General features: G+C 50.3%; 1 protein-coding gene across 7 annotated transcripts in view; it reads right to left on the bottom strand.

The window, feature by feature from the left end:
* Positions 1-1,003: 1,003 nt before the first annotated feature.
* The window catches only part of Wscd1 (WSC domain containing 1), a 41,302-nt gene continuing 24,279 nt past the window's right edge, over positions 1,004-18,026 (bottom strand). For all 7 annotated transcript variants that reach the window (XM_057774725.1, XM_057774722.1, XM_057774721.1 and 4 more), the window contains 4 exons: positions 8,493-8,652; positions 7,311-7,475; positions 4,565-4,765; positions 1,004-1,981 (listed from right to left, as the gene is read on the bottom strand). In XM_057774725.1, coding sequence (XP_057630708.1) covers positions 1,629-1,981; positions 4,565-4,765; positions 7,311-7,475; positions 8,493-8,652 — 879 coding nt within the window. In that variant the 3' untranslated portion in view covers positions 1,004-1,628. The remainder of the gene's footprint in view (positions 1,982-4,564; positions 4,766-7,310; positions 7,476-8,492; positions 8,653-18,026) is intronic.

The raw sequence follows: 18,026 nt of genomic DNA, 5'->3' as shown, positions 1-18,026 counted from the left end.
ACCTCTAGACTGCCATGAAGCATTCCCTGAAGATCCTGGGGATGTAGCTTACTTAGCCCTTCTGAGATCACATAACACATACTTTCCTCTGTGACTGGCTTCCCACACCCACTGAAACAATCCCACACTGGTGAGACTGGCAGGAAGGGGGTCACACTCATCATCTCCCTGTGAGTAGCACAGAGGGCAGCGTGGGGATGACTAAGGAAGACTATATCTCTATCTTACTGTCTTTTGATGAAGACACGGACCAAGGATGGGGAACAAGGTTACCTACAGAAATAAAGCCAGAAGTGTGGTAGAGACAGTGTCATGATAGCAGGGACAGGCAGAGTCAGAGTGAATGTGGTATCAGGGAGGGCTCTGCCACAGGGGGCGGGCAGAGGCTTTGTCGAGCCTCTTCAAGGATCACCTGGCTCTTTTGTGTAGCCCAGGCTAGCTTCAGATTCACGATACGAAGCTGATGATGAGCCTGAGGGCCTGAGTCTACTGCTTTCACCTTCAAAGTGCTGAGAAGGAAGGTGGATGTCTCTATACTTGGCTTGTATAGAATTTTCTATGTGACTTCCACAGGGCATGGGCTTGCTAATGTGAGGGTTAACTGCTCCTAGTGGTCCCTGAGATGACATATCACCTAGGGCCTCTTTTTCTCACCACAAACCCCTCCTGCTGGCATGTGGTCTCCCTTGAGTCTGGAGGTCCCCTGTAGGCCAAGCCACCATCCCAGCCTCTGGCCCTCACTCCTTATGGACAGGGTTTGAAGCTGCAGCTTCCCAAAACATTTGGGTGGAGAAGCAAGTAGACTACTCTTGGATGCTGTGGTGTTGTTAGCTAAAAGAGGGTAAGAGCGCTGTGTTGAATAGCAGTGGCTGTTCTAAGGTCAGCACATGTATGCTTGCAGGGGTGGAGGTGGGAGCAGCAGCGGGCCCCATACTGCCAGTGTTGCCAGTCCCCATCCATAGAGAAGAGAGAGGCAGAGACACAGTGGTTTGCAGTGCCAGGATGTCACAGCACACACATTTATGGGATGTCAGACACGCAGCCAGGGTCACACAGTACCCATCAGCAACACTCTGTCTGTGTACCTCCATCCCCCCAGTCCCCACTGTACTGCCCGGAGCAATGCCGCCAGCCCAGTACGGTATTCCAGAGCCAAAGGCCCCAAAAGTCCAGTTTGTGCCCAGCTGGACCCAGGAAGCCAAAGGCCTCCCAAAGCCTTGAGTGTGTGCACATGTGTCTATAAGAGGCAGACAGTCAGTCTCTGTAAGCATACACCCTGGCACCTGTACGTATGTGTCCACATCTGGCTGTGTGTGCAAAGCTGGGAGTGTCTGGTCCACCCTACTCAAATGGCTTAGGCACATTAAGATGGGCACTGTGAGTGGCGGATGATGTCTAAGTGTGTCTGAGGATGTGCAAGTGTCTGGCAAGGAGTGTCCTGCGATGCGCATCTGTCTGGGCAGGCTTGGTGGATCCCCTGTTCATAAAGTTGCACCCGCGAGAACACCTTGCTGACTGTGCGCCAGCAGCCATGCAGCCCAGGGGTCCACAGATCAGTGCACTAGAGCAGTGTTCAGCCCATTAGTGCAGCTGCATCTCAGCAGGACCAGGTAGCCAGGGTGGGCCTATCATCTGGGCACATACTCCCTGGGCAGGCCAGCCCAGTTGTGGTCACGCAAAGCCTGGTCCACTGTCCGGATATAGCCATTGATCAGGTCCTTCATCTCCGGGGTGAAGGGCTCCGGGTCATGAGGGCGCCGGCCACGCCGCCTGAAGCTGCCCTCTTTGTTGTTCTCCACACAGAGAAGCCGTTCCTCGCTCACAGAGACGTTGAGGAAGGCCACCATCTCCCGCAGCGTGGGCACCAGACTGCGCCTCAGCTCTTCGTAGTGCACGACCAGCAGCCGCTTCCCATACTTGAGCCAGTCTAGGACATGTGAGGACCACCAGGAGGCGTAGCTATTCACAAAGTCCGGCCACTCTGAAACAGGGAGAGAAGTAATGAAGTCAGGGTTGCCTCCTGCGGCTGCTGGCTCTGAAGGGCCTGTCGAGAAGATGCTGCCTGTTTTTGACCTCTCAACCAGAGGCTGACCCACTTGGGTGTCCAGTGTGAATGAAGGGTTCCTGTCAAGTTCAACTTGGCAGAGGCGTAGGTCTGCCTGAAAGACAGTGATCTTGGGTACCAATTTAAGACAGATATAGCCTGCCATGTACCAAGCGAAAGCTGGCCCTCTCCTGTGTGCTGTGAGTTCTTTGACCTTTGGGACTATCCTGGACAAGGAGTGTGGTTGGGCCTGGGGGCCTCAGGGCACGATGCTATAGCAAGAAAAAAAGGGTCAAAATCAAGAGGAAGCCCAAGCAATCTGTCTCTGTGCAGAAGACCTCATAAGCATCTTGAACTTGTCCCAGGCCACTGGGCATATCAAATTTTAAGGAGAGGGCGACACTCAGGGTTCTACTGCTTGCCATCTGGACCAACCTGCATGCATTCTCTAGGGCAGGGGTTCTCAACGTGTGGGTCACGACCCCTTTTGGGGGGATTGAATGGCCCTTTCACAGGGATTGCCTAAGACTACCGGAAAACATGGAGATTTACATTATGATTCATAATGGTAACAACATTACAGTTATGAAGTAGTAATGAAAATAAGTTTATGGTTGGGGGTAACCACAACACGAGGAACTGTATCAAAAGGTCACAGCATTGGGAAGGTTGGGGACCACGGCTCTGTGAATGGCAAGTGGTTAATGTATGCCATCAGCTTCTGGGCCCCAGGAAGGTGAGGGTGCTGAGTAGCTCTGTCCGTCATGCTAAGAGAATGTGGTGTGTAAAGTATGTGTGCCAATTTGAACCTGTGACATCGCTGGGAGGCAGGATGCAGGATGGAGACACAGAGAAGGGGGAAGATTCAAAGCTTTTGCAGATCGATACCATGAGATGCCCTTTTTAAAAAAAATATAAAGAAATTATTTTTGGAGTGCGAAGAGTGTGAAAACAAAGATGGTCTCAAGTAAGAGTTTCCAATCATGGGCAGCAGATTTACTACACACCTAGAACCCTAGTATTCCAGAGGCTGAAATAGAGAATTAGGAGTCAAAGCCAGCCTGGGGTACACAGAAATTTCCAGAACAGTCTAAGCTGAATAATATTTTGTCTAAAATATTTCCATATTGTCTAAAAGTTTCCATAGTTAAGCTACTGATATGCCTGGAATACTATGGCTTGCTTTCTGTCATCTTCAAAATAATCCTATGAGATGAGACAATCCTGGTCTTGAAGGTGAAAAAACAAACAGACAAACAAACAAACTGATCTCTTGGGAAAAGGCTGAAGCTTGCTCAGGGTTCTAAGGCTTGTAAGAGCCAGTGGAGGAGTCAGCATGAGTATTGCAGGGTGATCTCTTGCCACTGTCCCTGCATGCCCAAAAGCAGAGGATGGCTGCAGGGGTCTGGCCTAGGCAGGAGGCACTACGGATGGAAATGACTGAAAACATCGAGTCACCGGTCAGCCCTGGAAGCACAGGTTCAGCTGGCGCTGGCCCTGTAGCATCTCCACCCATGCTTCCCTGGGTAGAGCTTTGCTTGTGACTTAACCGGCATCGTCACCTCCAGATGTGCACCTCCATCAAATATCATCATAATGGGGACTAGGCTTCAATCTATGAGTAGAGGGGCAAAGACCAGACCACAGTTCTTCAAGGGCAGGATCTTCAGCCAGGGCCTGGCAAATGGATCTGAGGTCAAGAGGATCACTTCATAAAGAGAGCGTCTGTGCCACATCAGGAAACGAGGGTGTTATGACTGAATGTCTGTAACTTATATTGATGTTCCTAGACCTGAGTATGATAGTGTGTATAAAAGAGGCTTTTGGAAGACAATCTAGTTTAGATGAGGTCATGAGAGTGTGGGCCTTGAGATGGGATGAGTGTCCCTACAAAAAGAGGGTCTCTGCCACATGGCCGTGGAGTACTGTCTGAAACCTGGGAGAAGGGCCTCACTGGACATGAAGAATAAAGAACAGTTATTTAAGACCCCATTTGGTTGCCCAAGCTGACTCGGAAGCAGGATTAAGACCCAGCCCTGCCCACCATCACCCAGGTACCCCAGACAAATCAAGTTACTCTCTGGGCTCATCTGGAGAGTTACTTGGACAAACCACAGAAAAGTTGGTGGGGGAAGCTTAGGAAGGACGATCATGCTAAACCCTGGACACAGACCAGGTGTGCACACTCCCTTCCCACTTCTGAATGACAGGTGAACATGGCCTCCTGATTCAGGCTGAGAGGCAGACAGGGACATGTGCGCCTAGGGCTGTCTCAGCTCTATGCAACCCCTAGGTCTATGTAACCTCACCACCCACCACTGGGGGTGGATAGAGGAGGATTTTGGCTTGCCATCGGCATGACAGTCATATAAAGTGCCATACTGTGTGGACAGAGCAAGCTTGGGGAAGATTGGGAGAAATGAGTGCGACCAGGCCTTCCCACAGCCAGGAACATGTATTCTGATCTTGCACCACCCTGGTACACCTGTCAGTCCCCTGCCCAGGCCATCAGTCCCTCACCTTTGCTCTTCCAGTTGCGGTCAGGGGCATAGCCCAGGTGTCCAGCGCATTTCCTATTAAATTCGGCAACTAGAGATCTGTAGGGGTTCCGGATCAGGAGAATGGCGGAGTCAAACATCTCGATCTCCCTCCGGCCACTCTCATGTGTCTTCACACAGATGGTGCGCCGGCTCCGCCAATGGTCTTTCTCACCCTTGAACCCTGCTCAGGAGGAATCAGAGGACCTCTGTGGAGGAAGGTATCCTCACACTCACTTGGGGTGATCCCACTTCCACAATAACACAAGGACTAATGAGAAGGTACTGGGGGTTCTATGAATGGGGTCAGGAGAGGCCTTCACAGGAGTGACTGTTGTCTCAGGGAAAGTGTGCACAGGAGGTGTCTACCAGTAGGGAAGAGGATGCTCACAACGGCATGAGGCAAATTACCTCCTGCAGTCCCCAGGGTCTGATTTTAGATACACACGTCGGACTTTCCAGGGAGATAATTCCAGAGGAGCATTATAAAGAATTTTGGCCCAGACGAAGACAGAGGCTCAGAGTGGGTATGTGACCTACACAGTGTCACACAGCATCCTGACAACTGTGCTAGAGCTTTGTCTCTGAGCCCTTGAGTGTTCCTGTGAAGCCCCTATCTTCTAGCCACCTCTCCAGGAGAGACAAGACAGCCATCATGGGCCAGTGACTGTAAACAGTAGGAGCCTCCCTATGACCTTATGCCATAGCCTGTCACAGGTCCCTGGACTATCACACGAGTAAAGATTCTCTACTACAGGATCCAGGACAAGTCTGGCACGACATTTGAGGACTCAGAACCCTACTCTCATGAATGGAGGGTTGTCCCCCAGACCAATTATCTCTGCTACCCACACCCTCCCTTGGATCCTTGGTGAAGCACTGTGCACTTAGAATCTCAGTGACAGCTGACTGAAAGGAAAGATCAGACTTGACTCATTGGTCCCCAGAGTCACAGGATTCCACAAAGCTCTCGTAGCTCCTTGTGTTGGATTTTGGATCAGTTGGTGGCTAGTGATATAATTTGATAAGACTGGACTCAGCTAGGAGACAAGGCTCTGGGCACACACGTGAAGGATATGGCACTGTCCATGTCCATGGGGGACAATCTTGATTGGGTTAATTGAAGGAGCCAGACCTACCCCAAAGGAAAGTGACACCCTTGCCCTGAACCAGGTCCTGTACCACAGAAGAGGAGGAAGCTGGCTGAGTATAAGCCTCCATTGCTTTTCTTTTCCCTGACTGCAGACACAGCCACCCCAGTCTTCTGCTCCCTGACTTCCCCAATGGACTCCATCTCAAACTGTGATCCAAATAAACCTGCCCTTCCTTGAGTTGCTTGCGTCTGCGTTATTTTGTCACAGCAACAGGAAGAATAAATATGACAGCAATCAATAAACAAGAGCAGACCCCAACTTTAAGACTGTGGACCAGAAGATGATATGGTCCAAGTGTGGAGCACAGGGGCTTAAGGGAGCAGAGCAGGAGAACCCACAAAGTGGCTTTCTGGATGATGCCCAGAGCCCCTGGACCATAGGTCAGGATACCCAGCTCAGAGAACAGGCTCCCCTCCATAAACTTATTTTGGGGTTTTGAAAACACAGATGCCTCCCTTCGGTAGTGGTTGCAAAGCATCCATATCTACGGTGGCATCAGCGTTTTCCTGGTACCTGGAAAAAGTTAACTCTCAAACCTAGAACTGGAGGTTACCTACCAAAGCTTGCTAATGTCATGGGTCAAACACAAGAAGCATTTGCCTTGATTGATTTTTATCAAACAGACTAGGACGCCATTAAGAGGAAGATTCAAACTATAGCCAAATGAATGCTAGGTCATGCCTGAGAGCCCACAGCCCAGGTGCCTCTTGGCAGCCCTGAAGCTGGCATTCCACTCTTTGGCCACTTATGTATATGTGAATCCAGGCAGCTGGTACAGGCCTCCTAGGCAAATACTGTAGGTCACTACAGCCTGGGCACAGAGGTCAGTGAGAGAAAGCAGGGCCATGTGCTTATCTGGCAACTGTCTCCCGCATCTGTAGGTGCCCTTAGCCTCTCAGGGAAGATGGGCTAGGGTACCTACACATGCACAACCACTTTAAGAACTTGCTGCCAAGCACACTAGGTTTTTTGGTTTCTGACTGTATCAGCTCTTTTTGCAATCCAAACTCTGGTACAGAAGCCCAGAGCAAACACTGTACCCCGTGACAACTGAGAAATACATTTTGCCAAATTTAGACGCCACTTGACTTGTCTGAGGGTCTGCGTTCTTGAGTAGCTCACAAACTTGAGCCGGTTAAGATAATTTACTCAGCGTAATGAGACCGCTTAGTTTTACAGGGGAAAGATTAGAAATCATAAAGTTCTTGAGCATTTCTGGACCATTTTTGTTTTGAAGAGTTACCATTTGGCAGGAAAAAAAGAGGAATGGGCAGATTAACTTTCACCCTCAATCCCTTACTGTCTGGGGAGCGATGGGGAAATTCCAGTGCTCTGAGGAGGGCTGGTTGGTGAGGGGGTGAGGGACCGTAGGGGCTGAGGAGGGCTGGTCTGTGAGGGGCCGTAGGGGCTGAGGAGGGCTGGTCTGTGAGGGGCCGTAGGGGCTGAGGAGGGCTGGTCTGTGGGGGACCATAGGGGCTGAGGAGGGCTGGTCTGTGAGGGGCTGTAGGGGCTGAGGAGGGCTGGTCTGTGGGGGACCGTAGGGGCTGCCTCTTCTCCCCAGCACCCCTGGCTCACCCTTGTTGTACAGGGTTCCATCGAAGTAGTAGCTTCCTGTGTAGAAGCCGGTGGCGTGCTCGATCAGGTGTCTTGCCCATGTGTTCCCAGCTCCAGGGAAGCTTGATAGAGCCACAAACACTTTAGACTTGTTGGGCAGGAACCTCCTGTCTGTGCACCGGGTGTCTGAAAGCCCAGAAGTCACCATGGAGTCACTCACCTGCACTGTGATCTCAGAGCTGTTACTGAAGTCCTCTGGACAGGAAGGGACTGGTGATTAAGCAATTTGTCACCTGTACCTTGAGTGGCTGGTGATATGATAAAGCCTTCCATCCCTGATGGCTGGGAATTGGGTGTTCTGGGGACACTCACCTCACTCTAGCTCTTTGGGACAGTCAAAGTCTCTTGGCATAACACAGAGAACTCCAGATTCTGCTAGGGGAAATGGACAGAACTATGGACCCAGCCATGCCACTGCAGTGGAATGAACGGAAGCTGGGCTGATCTCAGGCCAACAGCTGTGCTTCTTATGGTCTCTCCCCAGGGCTGCTGGAAGATGTACAAGTCACTAGGGGGCAATCCCTGGAGGCACTGGACAACAGCAGGGATGCTTCTCTTTATGAGCTAGTCTTCCCTATCAGTCCCTGGGATCAGCAGAGCCCAACTGTGATGATGCTCACCCTAGGGGACTGCAAGCACATGGAGGCTTCTGAGACCTAAGTGCCCTTCCTATGCCTCTGAGTCTTGCATTATTCCCCTTTTCATTGCTCTTCCTCTCTGCCTCTTATACTACCATCCCCAATAGCTCATATTTTCAAAAGAAGCCTGGCCTCACCCAATCTTTCCTCTTCCTTATTCACTAAGAAGAGATATAGGGAACTCTACATATCCTGTACCCTGTGACTTCACAGTCAGGCATACCTAGTCTTTCTAGCTTTGGGAGTTCTTTGGGCCCAGACCAGCAGTTCTCAACCCTTTGTGGTTAAAACGACCCTCTCCTAGGTGTCACCTAAGACTGCCAGAAACATCAAATATTTACATTAAAATTTATAACAGTTGCAAAATTACAGTTATGAAGCAGCAATGAAAATAATGTCATGGTTAGGGATCACCACAGCTGTATTTAAGGGTCACAGCATTAGGAAGGCTGAGAACCACTGCTCCAGACCAACGCCACAGTCCAGGAGGGTACGCAGAGCTCACCTTGTACAGGCGTCTGGTAAACCTCACAGTAGCCAGGTAGCCCCTGAGCCTCAGGGGCCTGGCTGCACGATGCTCCATCCACGGCATCCCGCAGGCTGAACTGGGGGGTAGGGTAGGTACAATAGCAGTCCCAGCCCCGGAGGACGGCCAGAGGAAACTCCTGTAGGGAAGAAGAGGAGGAGCGTGAGGTCAGGGAGGGAGTGGCTTGTACCTGTGATTCGGGTGTTAGCTGCATTCTGTGGAGGTGCTGCCACTCACACAGGCTCAGCAGGGATGACCACCAGGCTCTGTGTCCAAACCGGAGGTAGTCACAGAAGTGAGATATGACTTCTGCCCTGCAGGAGCTCAGAGTGAACGGGTGACAACTGTCACCACACTGCATGAGCATCTGGGCACAGGCGAGCAAAGCCCAGAAAGCTGGGCAGGTCCTGGAACAGGGTCCAGGCTGTGACCGGCATCTGGCAGGAGTGGTAGAGTGAGGACATCAGGGAAGACAGTCACATAAGTGACGCTGTGGGGACAGGAAGCCAGCTCTGCTGACACGGGCAGCTCCGGACGCGTTAGACAACAGACCCTAGGCTAGTTACACTCCCCCGGAAATGGACAAAAGCCAACCCTTGGCCTAGAGAGGTCTCACAGCAGAATGGGGACAGATACTATAGTCTTTTCTCCAAAGACTGAAGAGTGGAGAAACTCAAATCTTGTTCCTTCCTGACATGCTCAGATGATGGATGGAACCTTTCTGAAAATGGAAAGTCCCCATCAGACAGAGACTGGACACACCTATTTCTGAGGGCTCAGCCAGCTTTCAAGTGGGCTTTTGTTCTGCTTTGGAGTGTCCACATCATACAGCAGAAAGAGAATCCTGAAGGCCTGGATGTGAAATCTGGTTCATGTGTACAACAATGGGCAAGATGCTCAACCACTCAGACTCTCACCATTGATAAAAGACAATAAAATACACCCTGTAGGCTGATGGCTAGATAAGCTGGGCCCCAGTGGTTATTCCTGACATCCAGTAGGCATTTCACATAGGAATGGAACATATTTGGTTTCCTTCTAAGTGTTTGCCACAGTTCATTCAAGAAATGCATTCAGTCACCTCCCCAACACATGTCTGTGAGCACCCACTACGTGCTGGGCAGTAGGTGGGACATTCAGTCCCACCCCCATGTCTCCCAAGGGGCACAGCAGGCCTCTTAGGCCCAGAGCCTGTATGATAGATGAAGGCAGTGGGTGGAGGATGGTGTTTGTTGCAAAGGGAGCCACTGCACAAACCTTTTTATTTTTTGCCCACAGCAAGAAATCTCATAAATAAATAAGGAAAATCAATAGCGTTTTCTGTGCATGGCTTGGTAAAGCCGAGGAGCTATGCACTCATGTTAGACAAGAGATAGTGTCGCAGCCAGGGGAGGTGAAGCGGAGCCTGGGGGACACAGTCAGGAGGAAATGCTAATCACTGACTCCCACAGCACTGTGGCGCCTCTCCTCTAAGCCCAGAAATCCCTGTCCCCCACCTCCCCATCCCTCTTCATGTTAGGATGGTGCTGTGCTCACTGACACAAGGGACTGACAGGCCCCACTGTGTCTTTAAGTAGATTCCATACAGAGGCCCCATACTGTTTTACAAATAAGCCCCTCTGGTAGCCTGACCAGGGACATTCCTAGAAGTCAGTCCCTGTGGATGTGAACTGGTAAAAAGTGGTGTATAGCCCCTGCAATTTCACCCCCTTCCTTCACCATACCAGCGTCCTCCCTTGTCCTTCAGTAGAACCTTCACCCCAGCGGGGGCTTCCAGGCCCCTGTGTTACCCATAGGGAACACACAGTGGCTTGGCGGTGTCTTGCTCATTCCTGCACAGCCTGTGATGGTAGAGTTTCAGAGTGGACCTTATTTAGAAACAAAGTCTCCATAGAGTTAATCAAAATGAAGTCATTCGGTTGGGATGGCCCTTCATTGTGACCGGTGTTTTCACAGGAAGAGCAGGCTAATGTAAGCATCCAACAACCCTGGGAGATACAGGTCAAGGAGAGAGGCTTTATGAGAAACTAAGGCTGCTGGTTCCTCCAAGTTATGATTCCAGCTTTAGCCTCCAGAGCTATGTGAAGATTAATACCCACTGTTTAATCTGCCCAGTCTGTGGTGCTGAGGCAGCAGCCTGAGTCAGCTAAGACACCGGCTCTTTCGTTCCTTGGCTACGGAGCCAGGCTCCCAACCCAGGGCCTTTGCACCTGTTATTTTAGTGGCCTGGAATGTTCCTCCCCACACACCACTCTCGCTTTCTTCCAGCCCCCATCTCAGTGAGGCCTCCTCTGTCCACCCCTTTCCAAACTGAGTGCTCTCCCACGTCCTCCTCCGCTGTGTGTGCATACTGCTTGTTAAGTTCCTAATGGAGTGCTCTGACCCCACATCTAGCGCTTGGTCAGCTCTGACAAACACACATCAAGGCAGGCAGCACTTCGATCCACTGAGAGGTCCCACTGTCCTTTCTCCTACATCTCTCCCTGCCTCAACCTAAGCCACCGCCATCCTGCTTTCGATCGCTGCGAATGAGCAGTACCCATTCTAGAGTGTCACATAAATAGAATCGCAGAGTATGTGTTTTTGTGAGCGTGGCTTCTTTCATTCAGAAAACCATTTGTTTAATCCATCCCCACCACTTCACACATCGGCAGCTTGTTCATAGAATTCCCCATGTGGCTGGACCGTGTGCTGACCAACTCACTTTTTGACGGCCGTCCGAGCTGTTTCCAGCCACTGTGAACAGAGCGGCTTTGAGACATCTAAGGATGACTGTCTCCTGGGTAAACTCCCACGGACTTTCCTGCCTTTCTCTTCACCACTGCACTCACCACCGGTGGCACAGCATACCCTAGATTTTATTTCTTCTCCTGGTTTGTTGTCTTGCCCCGCTCACAAGGATGTAAACAGGGAAGGGATTTCTGTGTCCTGTGTGTCGCCACATTCTCAGGGTCTACAACAGCCTTCTAATGTGTGACAGATTTTTAGTAAGTGTTTGATGAATGAACAGATGAATGAATGAATGAATGAATGAATGAACATCCTTTTTAGATTCCAGCACCATCAAAACCTGTTGACAATGAACCATGCCATATTCCTGCTAGCTAAGGTCAAGAGCATCAAAGGCTGTAAGGGAGGAGAAAGCGACTATCTCTGAGTCAGCCATCCCATGCCTAGGGCCCTGCTATCTTGGGATCCCTGCTGAGGCCAACGGTGTCCCTATCCCGTGCTCTGCTGAGGCTGGAGGGCTCCTAGCTCTCCCCAGTGGCACTGATGCTGCTGAGGTCGAGCCTTTCATTCTCATATCCCAGGGCTGCCCACTTCATGAGCATGTCACTGCCCCCACCAGTGGCCCAAACCCTTCTGCCTCCCTGAGTGGATTAAACTGCCAAGTTTCCGAGTGTTTGCAGAGCGATGGGAGAGCTGCACATAGTAATACAGTTTTATTTACAACATAACCGCCTCAACGACATCATTGGATCCTGAAAACACAGAACAATTTTCAGTCCCGTGGGATTTCGAGGACACGATTTCCATAAAAATTAAATATTGATGAATCTTATCTCTCTTCCAACTTTCAGTTCTCCCATGCCCCTGCCCCCACTCCAACCTTCAGCGAGGAAAAAAAGACAGAAGGAAAGGGGGGGCGGTAGGGAACAAGCTGAAAAAAGCCATGCAGAAAAAGTAAGCAGAGAGCCTGAGCATGGAGTGGGGTTGTTGGGATCCAGCAGAGAGGGAGGAGAGGCAGTTAGGTCAGCGTCCTGGGGCAGGATGGATGCACAGCATAATCTTGATCCTGCACCTGCCTGGGATGGAGACTTGGGCAGGATGGGACTGAGCCTGACCCCGGAGAAGGCATCAGGCAAGGGCCAGGTCTTGATACAGAGGGTAGGGCTCTGTGTCTCACAGGGAGCCACAAGCAAAGGTCTGGGCTGTGGCTGTGGATATCTCCATTCATGGGAGTGGGATCTAGGGGTGAAACGAGCTCCAAGTGCCTTCCAGAAAGTACCCAACAGCTAGGATGGTGGGCATGTGGGTGTGGCTCAAAGAATGGTGCTAGAGGCTCCACCTGCAAGACCACCAGCACCCACTCAGTGTAAAGCTCTCCATGCAGGCCCTTTCCACACATGCAGCCTCAAGATGCCAGAGCTCACGCTAAACATCCATTCCACGGGTACAAGAAAAGTCCAAACATGATGGCTTGGGGAAACCTATGGGTATCAGTAGGCTTGTCGTGGCTTTGAGAAGATCCAAGTCCACGGGTAATAGGCAAACTAGACCAACTTCCCAGAGAATATCTTCTATGAAAGCCAAACACTGTAAGAGAGAAGAACTGGCAAAGACACACCCAACCACCAACAGCCCAGGGACCTGGCATCCAACCATCAGGGCAAGAGCCAGCTCCTCCTGATTCAGCTTCTCAAACATGTCCCACCAGTGAAGGACTCAGAGGACTCAGAGAAACAATCATGGCCTGGACAATGAGCTACTCGGGAAACACAAAACGTAAGTCGTGACATCACTGGATCCATGCCACTTTCTTGTAGGCAGTCTCCTTCCATGCAGCACAAAAGGTGGAGGATGGAAGTGACAGGACCAGCCAGCATCACAAATGAAAAATAGCAGGCAGGGACTAGGACTCGAACAATCACAAGTTCAAGCCCTTCTCAGGACCAACTTGAGAAAGACAAGAAACAATCAGAAAAACATATCCAAAGTTTGTTATGTACTTCCATGTGTACATATAAAACCACAGATCCTTAGCTCCCTTATTAACGCAGCTCAAGGAAATAATTATGAATGTGCTCACAGGCTAGAAAAGAAAGCAAAGAGTACAAAAGAAATAAGGAAGTAGGCCTGAGATAGGTCCATTAGTGAAGTGCTTGCCTTACAAGCACGGGGGCCTGAGTTCCAGAATCCACATAAAAAGGGCAGATGTAGTGGTGCACACTTGGGATTCCAGAACTGAGGAGGTAGAGTCAGGTTGATCTCTGGGGCTTGTAGGCCAGCAACCCAGTCTACTTATTGAGCTCAGGCTAGTGAGAGACCCTTGCCTAAATAAAACCCAAAGTGGATGACTTCTGAGGGACGATACCCAAGGTTGTCCTCTGACCACCACATGCATATGGACCTGTGAGCTCTTGCACATGTGTGCTTGCCCGTGTGTGTGAACACGTACACATCCACACTTGCGTGCATATACACACATACATATGCATAAAAAAGGAGAGAATGGAGCAAGAGAGGGGGAGAAATGAGAAAGAGAAAGAAGGGAAGCAGACAGAGGGGAGGGAAAGGAAAGGAAAGGAAAGGAAAGGAAAGGAAAGGAAAGGAAAAGAGAGGGGAGGGAGGAGAGGGAAGAGGAGGGGAGGGTGGAAAGCCATACATCTACAAAAATCACAACATGGCAACAGAAATGTTCAGGTCATTTTAAAGAAGAGGATGAATGTAAGATGCAACGGCCCAATGTTTATATTAGAAAACAAAGCTCTTGCACACATACCTAGGATAAGGTCAAAAGGCTGCTATATTTTTAGCTCTTATTTTTTTCTGATGCATTAAACTTATAGGTAAGTTTTACTTCTATTTTTGCACCTTCAAATTTTCTGTAACAGCTACCTTTCTACCTTTGCAACCCCCTAAAACAATGAGTACACGCACAGTTCAATATCGCAGGTTCCGTGTGGGCTTTTAAACGACTCTGCTATATGCTGTCCTAGGGATGCAACCAAGGTCTTACAAAGCAAAACAAGAGCTCAGGGATCCCCATCCACGGACCTTGCTTTTTTGAGATCAAGTCTTACTGTGCAGCCCAGGCTAGCTTCAAACTCACGGTCATCCAGTCCCTGTGCCTCCTGAGCGCTAGGACAGCAGGTGTGTGCCACCGTGTCTGGTCTAAACATTGGTCCTGAGCTGCTCCCAGAAAGCACATACACGGCCCAACGAAAGAAAACCCTGCTATGTCAAGGATCACTGATCTCTGACTCCCACAGACTTCACCATAGGCAAAGATGGTTGCTGGGGGTCTCCCTGGGGTGGGACTCTCCCATCTATTGGGGCTCAGGGGGATTTAGTCAGAGCAGGTAAACTGGAGGAAAACACAGGCTCAGGGTAATGCTTCCCCTTCTAGTTCCAGAGGCAATATGACGGGGGTGGGGGTGGGGGGACAGTCACACCTTATTAACCTGCTTGCAGACAGTGTCAGACTTCACGGATTCCCATTTTAGAACTCCCACTCCCACAACAGTCTGTGCTCTTGCACACAAATATCAGTCTTTAAATTAATCACCATAGATGGAGCCAGCGCAATGGAAGTATCTAACCCGCCACCCCGGCTGCTTCCCACCTTGCATGGAAGAAAGGAGGCATCAGGATCTCGAGGGTGACTGAAAGGAGCAAGCTTCCTTTTATCTCCAAAAAATCAGAAATTAGACAAGACCATTTTAGAGGGCTTTTAAAATGCATTTTTTTTTGGTGGGAGGGGCAGCTAGAGAGATGGTTGAGTGGTTTAAGCCCTTGTGGCTGTCCTGGAGGCCCCAAGTTCAGTTCCCAGCTTCCATGTTGGGTGGCTCACAACTGTCTAGCAGGGGATCTGATGCCCTCTTCTGGCTGCTGCAGGCACTGCTATCACTGTACATATCTGGCTCACATAATCTTAAAAAATACATTTTCCTCCTGTGGCATAGCCACCGGTAAGGAGCCTATGCTATTGTAAACAACCTTTCACCCAGGATTCTGTAAACAGCCCTAATGAAATTCCCATCAACATTAATAAAGATGTGAAAACACACAGGACACTGGGTGGGACTAGAGAAAAGGGGTCAACAGAAAGAGGAGGGAAACAGGAGAAGGTGATGGGATGGGTGCCCACGATAAAAATACACTATATGTACCGTGAAAATGCCAGAGTGGAATCCATCATTATATATAATTAACATATGCTAGTGAAAACAGATCATTAGAGGCTGGTTTTTGCTCCCAGATGTTCTTTATTTCTCAGTTACCTTCCCGGAGCTTCTTAAATCTGTTATCTAACTAGTCCGAACTAGAGATCCTTCTCTCTGAGCCCACTAAGAAGCTCCAATGGGTAGCTCAGAAGTGCTGCAGGGAAGGGGTGCTCTATCTCCTGCTTCTAAGCACCACCTCTCACATCTGCTGCCCTAGGCTCACACCCTCAGGCTTAGCTCTGCCCCACGGAACACCCTGCTGGGAGCACCACCCAGCCCCCTCCCCTCCCCTCCCCATGTCTGGACACATTTTCGATGTCTGTATTGCAGTATGGGTCTGGCCATTCCCACTGCATGTGGCATCTGAGCCGATTTTCTGGCCCAGTGAAGATGTGATGAGGCTGGTGCTGGTCAGTCCTGCCGTGCCACTGGCCTTTCTAGGGGAGGAAGTACTTGGACTGGGGACAGGAAAGTACAGCCAAGCATTCTTTCGCTGTTGCCCCACCACGCACTCCCTCTGTACAGGAAGGAAGTCAGGAAGGAATCCACTCCCTGCAGAGGCCATGAGCAGGCCAGCTTCCAGTGCATTCCCCACCCCAGCCCTTCATGTAGAAAGTGGAATTCAGTGCCACGGGAAAGGCAGGGCAGGGCAACATATTCAAGTCGGCTCTCCAGGACTGTGGATCTCACCTCCACAGATCTTGGCCAATGTCTGAAGTTTGAGTTGTGACCCCTGAGGGGAGAGTTCCTGTTGGCAACCCATGGGTAGAATCTGGGGTCCTTGCTAAAATATCCTACAATGCGGAGTTCCTGAAACAATGAATTCTCCAACCTTCAAGGTCCAGTCCAAGGCTGAGACCTTGTTGAGGGGCAAAGTCAAACCCAGAAATCTGCAAGCTGAGGCCTTGAGTCCCATTATACCAGTGAGTAAGGGGAAGACAAGGGAGACAGGCTGGCAGCCTGGGGACCAGAGGCGCACTCTGATGCATCGACGATATTCTACTGGCTCTGCTCTGGCCACAGCTGTAATCCCTTAGGCCAGATCACAGGTAGACTTCCGTGGCAGCTTTGCCAAGCATCTCTGAGGCTGACCCTGCAGAATGTTGCCTCCTAGGAGGATTTATGGAGAACTCTACCAGCCAGAGCCACTCTCCACCCACACAGACTTTGTCACCTTCCTCCCAGGTGGGTCCCCCATCCTCTCAAGAGGATTTGGCTCCTGTAGCAGCTCTCAGCTCAAGCTCTTCCCCCATGAGCCCCACTGCTCCCTGTGGTCCAGAGCATCCTGCCTACAGATGGAGTGTCCTGCTGCTCACAGTACCTCCCTCCCCAACTACATCATCAGTCGCTTCCTGTTTCCTGTTGGGGACAAGTAAAACAAAACAAAAAAGAAAACTACGGCCCACTCAACACTAAGGCAGACTCCCAAGGCTCTTTGTAACTTTCTCCCACCCTGCCCTTCACCCCGACTCCCAGTGCCTCTTCTTGCAACGTTGCTGTCTTCACATAGTGGTTACCACCCAATGACCATCAATGTCCATTCCCCTTATCCATCTGCTCACACTGCCCTAGGTGTTCCAGCTCCTCCTCCCCTTTACCTACCTCTCTTCCAGCCACTAGCCTTACTCAGCCAAGCATCTTGGCTCCTCCCCAGCCATTAAACCCTACCTTGCAGAGCCTCACCCATCGCTGGGCTCTGCAGGCACCCAACACACGATTTTAGCACGGTAAACATTAGCCTAGGCAATTCAGCCAAATCCTGCTAAATGTACTTTGCTAAAAGTCACTTTCAATTTGATCACTGTAAAGGGTGACTCTTTTCACAGTTGCAAACCCCTGCAGCTCTCAACAATAGGACTCAAGGAAATGTCCCCTCCTGCTCCATCCGACAGGGCTGGGACAAGAGAGGAGTGAAATGATTCCCACACTTGATACTCTGATGAGCTGTGCTGCTGCAAATGCTAGAACTAAGCCAGCAACTCACCCCCGAGATGCATCTGCAGGGGAGTCAGACAAGGTGCTAAGGTGCCAAACGGCTTATGATACCAAGAGCCTGCGGGGATCTTCTGGCACACGTCACTGTAAAACTGGAGCGATGTGGATTTGTGCCAGTAAATACGAAGGAGAGCTGAAAATAGCAAGGAGTTTCTCATCTTTAAATTATTGTCTGCAACCACCAGGCAGAGCTCTCTGGGCTCTAGAAGACTGCCCCCCCCAGGGGGGGGCACATCCAGAATACTGGGACATTTTCCTAGGAGGTCCCCTCCCAGAAGAAAGAGAACCCTTCGGGAGTGGCTATATTCACTCCCTCATCTCTGCAAAGAGGTGCAAAGTTAGTACAACCTTTGCCAAGGGCACTCTGGCAGCAGAGATTGAACAACAAAGATACCTCCTGAACCTGCAGTGGTTTTTTTATTCTCTCTTCTTTTCCTTACAGACTCACTCATACAAAATGACCTAAACATAGCCACTGCAGCACTGTTTGTAAAAGCAAATGACTAGACACAATCTAAAAGTTGAATGGCAGGGGATTGATTAAATAAATTATAGGACATCTGTGAGGCTG

Source organism: Chionomys nivalis, chromosome 7 (assembly GCF_950005125.1).
Source record: "Chionomys nivalis chromosome 7, mChiNiv1.1, whole genome shotgun sequence".
NCBI classification, from domain to species: domain Eukaryota; kingdom Metazoa; phylum Chordata; class Mammalia; order Rodentia; family Cricetidae; genus Chionomys; species Chionomys nivalis.
Note: the sequence above shows the minus strand (reverse complement) of the source record. Positions and strands in the feature narration are given on the sequence as shown.